The 7,753-nt window shown below is 51.4% G+C and overlaps 2 protein-coding genes across 2 annotated transcripts; both read right to left on the bottom strand.

Moving 5' to 3' along the window:
- Nucleotides 1-635: 635 nt before the first annotated feature.
- On the bottom strand, nt 636-1,822 carry LOC128626510 (uncharacterized). The gene is made up of 2 exons (XM_053659126.1): nt 1,674-1,822; nt 636-1,191 (listed from the first exon to the last, which is right to left on the bottom strand). The coding sequence occupies exons 1-2, from the start codon at nt 1,820-1,822 to the stop codon at nt 636-638; spliced, it is 705 nt and encodes a 234-aa protein (XP_053515101.1).
- Nucleotides 1,823-5,255: 3,433 nt separating this feature from the next.
- On the bottom strand, nt 5,256-7,753 carry MPEG1 (macrophage expressed 1). The gene has a single exon (XM_037158357.2). The coding sequence runs from the start codon at nt 7,668-7,670 to the stop codon at nt 5,517-5,519; it is 2,154 nt and encodes a 717-aa protein (XP_037014252.2). The 5' UTR covers nt 7,671-7,753; the 3' UTR covers nt 5,256-5,516.

Below are 7,753 nucleotides of genomic sequence, written 5' to 3'. Positions count from 1 at the left end.
TCATCTCCCCTCCTGTCCTGCCTCCATCTTTCATCCCTCCCAGCAACAGGGGGCAGCCAGACTGAGTAAGGGGACATCATTCATAAGCCTCGTCCATCACAAAAGGGACACGGGACGAAGGCCATCCTGGTCTGTTCCTATGGAGTTTTTGGTGCTGGGTAGGCAAGAACGCCGCCCCTCACCCTGTTAAGTGGGGGCACGCTCAGCACACTTAGGGTACCGGCAGTGCACGGTAACTCCGTACCCTGGCCTCGTGCAGCCTGAGGTCCATTGCCTCCACTGGCTTCTTGCTGCTTCCACTTCCAAATGTGGAGTTTCCGCTTTTCTCTCCTCCCCTGGAGGCGAGGAGTTCTCACTGTGCAAGGTTGGGGGACAAAGGGGTGAACCACTAAACTGCTGTGACATCAGAAATCAATGCCTCGGTGTAGAGCGAGGAAGCCCTTCTTGCCAAGAGGGTAGGGAAACAAAGGCCTCTGGGAGCACACTCGGCTCTCATGAGTCCATGGCTTCTCTGGGACTTCCTTCCTCCTCTCACCATTGACCTGCCCACAGAGGCATTTGCTTCTCTCACGCAGATGGATGGGCTTGGGGTTGCTCTCTGGGTGGCATCCCATGATGCTCCAGCCACTCGGTGGTCAGACCGGAGCCGGCATCCCACTCAGCCTCTGCACTGTCCTCAGGGAGAGGAGCCCGTGGCCTTCTTCCCAACGCATCTCAGACCAGCTCAAAGATTCCATGAGTTTCATCAGGTCACTGTGAACAGAGCCCGTGCTGGGCTCTGTGCCTCCTGTGCATGTGCGTGTGTGTGGGTGTGAGCACGCGTGTGTGCATGTGCACGCCGCTGGTGGAGAAGAATCCCATTGTGTTCTCACAGTCTGTTTTGCTGGATGTCGAACCCTAGTTCCGATGAGGATCAGAGAGCCAGACGGTGGCCCCTTGGCTTCACCCACCCTCTGCCAACCCCTGCCATAGTAAACTTGGACCCTGACCAAGTCAGAACTGTGCTTGGGGAGATGTGTAAGGTGAGGGCTGGACTGACCCCTTTTTCTGCGTCTTTCAACATTGGATTGCAGCCAATCTCCATCCAGCCTTGTTTTTCTGAGAGCTTCGATCTGAGTCGATGCAAATTTGTTAATTAGAGCCCAGAGGTGGTGCTGGGCCTCTCCTCTCCCTCTTCTGTTGCAGACTGACCTAGAATGTGGAGGGAGACCAGTTAGCTCACCCACCAGGGTTAGGACTACCTTACGGTCTAGTCCAGCATCTGCCTGGGCTGTGCCCCAAGACCCTGCCTATCTCCTCCCCGTCATTCCCCTTGCCTTTGGCTCCTGCTAAGGAATGAATTGAGGGTCAGGGAGGAGAGAAGGGGTATCAAGAAGGGAAACCCAATTCCCCCTTTGAAAGTGGGTTCTTTGAACTGTATGTTTGGGGGAGGTTCCTGTGGATACTAATTTGAATTATATACCTCATGTTTTGGGGGTTTGACGTATATATATATGCATATATATTTCATAATATTTGGAAGGTTTTTGATGCTAGAAAAATGGAAACAAAAGAACCTTCAAAAATGGTACTTCAATGAGAACCGGAAACCAAGGTCTCCTGAGAGCCGGCTTCAAAGCTGCTTGATCTCGGGTCTGCAGCTGTTTTGCTGTTCGTGTGACCGGTGGGTTTACCTGAGCATCACCCAGTTCTTGGGGGACGTGCCGCTGGTGCTGAGCCTCTCCTTCTTTTCCAAATGGCTGTAGGGACGTTCACTGGCTCCGGCAGAGGGAGCTGGGACAGGAACAATTGCGTCTGCCATCTTGGTTCCCGTCTCTCCCATCAGTGGGTTTATCTCACCAGCAAACCAGGAGGTGGGTCCTGAGCTTGCTGCACCGCAGAGTGATTTCCTGCCACAGTAGGGAAAGAAACATCCGAACTCAAGGGAAGAGACACCCCTGCGGTGTTTAATGTCACGCCGATGCCCTTGCCAGGCTACCGTGTACCGGGGATCAGCAGTGAGTCACCGTAGGCCACTACCGTCTCCACCTTCACCCTCATCAAGTCTCTGCTGGGCTTGTCACCCACAGGGATGAGGAATCAGACGGAGGGTCAGTGGGTAAAAACACAACTGTGCAGTAGAGGGTGGGGAAGAAAGAAGACAAGCTCTGACAACTGGCCAGGGGCAGCGGGGAGAAGCTGATTTCCTGCAGCAGGCAGAGGGAGTTACGGGCGGGAAAGGGGACCCAGAGAGTGACAAGGCAGGCTGTACGCCAGGGCAACACCACTTCGGGAGCAAGTCGTCAGGGCTCCAAGCCTCTCCCAGGGATGTTGGTTGTGTCTGCGCCCCATTCCTTCCTCTCAGAGGATGCTCAGCAGGGGCTACCTCATCCTCATCTTCTGGTGGGACGTCTGGGCAGAAAGAATCTTGAACTTCCCTTCTGACATGGTGCCAGCCAGGCAAGGCAGAAGGCATTCCTTTGCTCTTTCTCTTGAGCCAACTTGGAAAGGTGCAGTCTCAGGTCCAGTGGCAACCCTGCCGGCAGAGGTCCTGCGCAGCCACCACTGCGAGGCAGGAGTGTCCCCACCAGAAGCCCTGCTGAGCTCCCTGGCCCACGCAGGGGCTTCCCTGCCTTTCCTTTCATCTTAGCACCAGCAGCCCGGGTCCTCCCTCCCTGAGTCTGCAGGGATGACAGACCCTGTCAGATGCTCATTCCTTAAGGATTAATCGTGTATATGTGGTTGTGTGTGCTTTATGTTTTATCCCTTCCCTCTGTGGTTTTAGACTTGGTCCAAAGTACTCGTTCTGGTATTGCACTGTTTGTGTGCATGAGAAGATCAGGGGGAAAGGCCCCACGTGGTACAAGAAAGGGTCCTGTCCACTTTCCTTGTCTGTGGTCACTGGCATTTGAGTGGGGGTGGGTTTCTGGGAGAGGGCAGGTGAATGTCCCGATGTAAATCTTTATAACTGGTGTGCTTTGAAGTCCCTGGTGTTGCTCTGCGAGAGGACATCGCCACCTGGTGCTCATGAGGTGTATGTGCAGAACAATAAATGGCAAATGAACAACCACAAATTGTCAACCTTCTGCTTTCTGTAGGTCAGGGCACCTATCAGGAGACATTGGGGTACCTCCCTGAGCCTCTAAGCAACCACAAGTCCTTCTGCTGGGTGGGGTTGGGGGAGTCCCTTTTTCCTATGCTTTTCACATCGTTTTCAGCCACACATTTGACCAAGGGACCTGGCTTGACTTCTTGTTCCTCTAAAGAAAACCGACCCCATGACAGGGGAAATAAGTAAATGAACCTGTGGGGAACAGACCTTCTTAAAAATCCTGGATGTTCACTTTAAGCTCCCTCCACCTGACCACATTAGAGTGTATGTTTCAATAGCTTACAAGCTGTCGTTTTTCAAGTAAATGTTTATAATATTAGTCATCCTGATATTCACGAGAACACAAGAATGAACTGTAATCGTAAAGCCTCCTTTGTTCCTTAAGTGGGGCCCCCTTCTGAGAGTCCACAGGGTGTGGTTTTCCTGGAAGCCGGATTGGCCTCCCTGAAGACCCCAGCCTGAGCCCACCAGCCAGGAAAGCAAGGCCTAGGAGCTCTCTCTTCTGGGTGCTGACTTGCACACTGCCAACCCCCTGTTCCGATTTCCTCTGGGTAGACAGTTGGACGCAGTAGTCCTTACGTATGTGTTTTAAATGCACAGTTTTGTTAGTCAAAATATAAGTCTGGACCTTTTCATTTCAATGAGCAGTTCGCACATGAAAAGTCTAGAAGCCAACAGTCCTACTTTGTCTCTCTGACTCAGTAATATTTAAAGAATTCGTGGGAAAGTCAGTATTTGCAGAAGAGTGGTTAACTTGGCTGACACTCACCCACAAAACACCAGGAGGTTTAGAGAAACATTTTGATGCTTAAGAGGCGGGGTTAAGTGAAGGGGTTGGAGAAATTGGTGTCCCTGGCTGGGCAGCCGGGGAGAGGGGCTGCAGTCCTGCCATGTTCTTCATCACAGCGGGAGGTGAGGGGGGCCCCTTCCCATCATCCCCCAGGCTGGGGTGCTCCATGCTCCTCAGAAGAAAGACCTTTTGTAAACCTCAGCTCTTGACTGTGAATGTGAACCAGGAGAGGACAAATTGTCCTTCACAGAACATAACTCCCTAATGACATTCAAATGGGTAAGACATATATAACTTTTCAAAACGGTTTGAAGGAGCATCAATAGATTCACGCTGGTTATTACAGCTTGGGTGAGCTTGGTGTTAACACCGGGCAACCCCAGTGCCAGGTGACAGTTGTGCCTCTTGTCAGCTCCCTGCCGGAGGCCAGCTGACACCTCTTTCATTTCATTTAAAAGCATGGATTTGATCGTGCTAGCCCCCTTTCTGTTGGGGAAAAAGGACAGGTTAGGCACATAACTGGTGTTGGTGCCGTTTGGTTTCCAGGAGAATATAAAACCTAGGTGTAGGCTTACTTCAACTTCTTGTTTTATTTCTTGTTTCCCATCCCCAGAAAAATGTAGACTTCTTGTTGGAATGTCGGGGGGCAGGAGGGTGCGCATGATAGGAGTCAGGGAGGATAGGGTCCACTCATGGAAGAGGAAGGGGTTCTACTTTGGTAACTCGGACCAAGAAACTGCAATGCTTGACCTATTCAAGTCGGTGCACTTTTTTCCTTGTCCCATTTATGACGAGCTAAGAGAAAGGAGCCAGGTAGCTGGTCGTAGGTAAGAATTCCAATTCCCCCTGAGCACCAGACTCTTTTCTGCTTTTTACCCTTTCCTCACTCACTGCTTTTCTACAAATTACCCTTTCTCCCTTGACATCCTAATAGAACTTTATAAGGTAAAATATTTTCTGAGAACTTTATGAATTAGGCCAAAGTCCATGGGTGGTCTGAGTGAGCCTTAAATTTGGGGAAGCTGCAAAACCTGGGCTTGGTATAAACAACATTTTTTGTTCAGAGGATGTTGAGATGACCCAGAGGAAATGACACAGGCCATCAACACTAAGCCCTCAAACTGAAAAGCTGTGGCCACGAAGGACTTCTGTGTCTTCTGGGGTTCCGTCAGCCCCCAGGAAGAGGAGATCCAGACAGCTTTAGGAAACAAAACAGTTGGAGGGTAAGCTTTCGAGGCAGAAATTCTTACAGCTCATGAACTGGAAACCATGGCCAACCTCAGATCAAACACATCATCTCCAAACCCAAAAGCTAACATTCCCCCTCCTCCTGTCACACATCTGCAGTCGGGTGAAAATAACTCATGGTTCACATAGAGAAAAGATACCTCTTCATTTTTTATTCCCAGGAAGACTCTTGCTTAACAAGCCACAACTTCTCCCCACCCCCTACCTCAGAGTTGTCTGCGTAGCTGTACTAATGCCCTGGCCCGGGAACATAAAGAAGTCACCAAGTTACACCTGATTTTGACTGCACTTGCCTCTTCAATAGTTAGGAAGCAGAAGTGGAGAGAGAAGGAATGAAGGACATGCTTGAAGCTCTGCCCAGAAGTGAAACAGCGTTCTGGGACAGGTTTAGGCTGGACATCGCTCCTGCTCTTGGTCAGGGGTGTCCCCTGTCTCGGCAGCGCCAGGAGCCACACTCTGCCTCTCATCCTCGATCACCTGGTATCCCCTCTTCTTGTACTTCCGAGTGCGATAGATGACCAGGGCGATGAGAACTGCTAGGACGGTGGTGACCCCCACTGTGACGCCAGCGGCCTCTCCCCCTGACAGACCGCCGTTCCCATGGATGACCTTCATGGCCCGGCGCAGCTCTACTGGCTCTCCCAGCCTCCACTGGTTGGTCTGGGAGTCTTTAATCCAGGAGCTTGAAGTCTCAGTATTAGTCACTATCACAGTGTTGGTGGCAGCCTGACTCATGAGGGGTGGACGGGTATAAGGTGGGAGCCTGGCAGGGGGCAGAGCCCCTCCTGTAAAGACCCCAGACTTGACACAGTAGGACACTTGGCATCCATCGCTGATGAAGGCCAGGTGTTGGCTGAAACCCCCAGGGCACTTTTTCAGAGCAGGTGCCCCTAAGTCTTTGGATATGGCAGAATCCACCAAGGGGTTCCCAACCGCACAGCTAAAGAACCCACCGAAGGGGACCGAAAACCTATACCCCAGCTCATAGTCCTGAGAGGCACATACCTTGAGGCTTTCAAAGAGTCTTAATGGAAAGTAACCAGCTGGACATGACTGTGCATTTGTCAAAGGGTTAATGCTCTTACCGCTGAAGAGGCCCCCGAAAAGTAGTCCTGAGTATTCTGGTACTTGGTCACTGGCCACACACCAAAAAGCCTTAAATTCAGCCTTTGCCACTCGGAATACATCTTCACACACTGTCTTGCAGAAGACAAGGAGGGTGCACTTCCGTACACACTCCAGGCCATTGTAACCCTCCTCGTGGATCTGGGTTAGCAGATGTACTGGGGAGTAGCCAGAGGGGCAGGAGAAATCACCAGTGAGTGGGTTCTTCTGCTGCAAGTTTTGACAGACTTGGACAGCCCCATTCCCTGACAGCTGGGTACACTCCTGATAAACCCCACCAAAGGAGAAGTTGGTCATTTTCCCCTCGCAAGAGCCGTCATCAGTGTTGGCCTGAAAATTGAAGTTGGGTGAATTGAGATCTGTGCATCCAGGGTAGGTGTTGAAGGTGTAGTAGCGTCTCACAGCAGTTTCCACCGTCTTAGACAACTTCTTCACCAAGGGCCCCGGCAAGTCAGGCAGCATGTCAGGGTTGATGAAGAAATGCAGAGGCAGGCCCGTGCGGTCTATGGCCACCAGGTTGTTGGTGATGCCCTGTTGCCAGGTCTGCAGGGTGATGCCTGGGTAAAAAGGAACCCCTCCAATGCTTTGCACCCTGGAGTTGGTTCTGTTGGCAAGGTAGCTCTTGGTGAAGGCATTCTGTGAGGTGTAGTTCTCCTCAAATTTGAAGTTCACAACATCAAAAAAGACAGCTCCGGCAGATGCAGTCACAGCACTATGGCTGCTCTGGCTGTCCTGGAGGAAAGAGGACCTGATGTGGTCCTCCTGGATGAGAACCGCCCCGGCATCCACACTGGTGACAACATGGGTGCCATAGTTGAGGACCAGGAGCTCTGCCAAGTAGGTGGCCATCCGCGTCTGGTTGTTCTCCAGACGGTCAGAGATGTCCATGAGCAACTTCTTAAACCCCCAGTTTAGTTTTGAAACTGGGTTGATTTTGACTGTGTAGATCAGGTTTCTTACCTGAACCTGAGTGGTTATAGCGTGGTCCTTCACTTGAAGAGTCTTCATCTTCTGGAAGTCCAGGGAGAACTTGCCGTTGACTTTGGAAAAAAGGGAGGAGAGCTCCGTGTTGATAGAGTTGGAAGTGCTGCTCTGGTAATTGACCCAGGACTCCAGGATTTCTGAGTTCATCTCCAGGTTGCTCTGTTTCTGGGGGATGGTGAAGATTTCATTGGGGATGATGTAGTGTCCATCCTCTGTGGTCCTGCAGTTGGTGTAAGTCAAGTCCATCACCTGTCCCATGTCCACATTCCGCAGATTATCCCAACCCCCTCCTGGTAAGACTTCCAGAACTGGCAGTTTTAAGGCATTCTTGCATGTTTGAGATCCAGCCTCATCTGTCTCTCCCAGAAGTTCACCCATTTTAGCCCATGTTACCACTGCCCAGAGGAAGATGGTACCCCTAAAGCTGTTCATGGTTCAGACAGCCGCAGCCACAAGCCAGCCCTATGTAGCAGCCAGCGAGCTCTGTGCAAACTGAACCGATAGGAAAGAAAGCA

The sequence above is a fragment of the Artibeus jamaicensis genome, unplaced genomic scaffold (assembly GCF_021234435.1).
Source record: "Artibeus jamaicensis isolate MK-2021 breed Jamaican fruit bat unplaced genomic scaffold, CSHL_Jam_final scaffold_614, whole genome shotgun sequence".
Taxonomy (NCBI): domain Eukaryota; kingdom Metazoa; phylum Chordata; class Mammalia; order Chiroptera; family Phyllostomidae; genus Artibeus; species Artibeus jamaicensis.
Note: the sequence above shows the minus strand (reverse complement) of the source record. Positions and strands in the feature narration are given on the sequence as shown.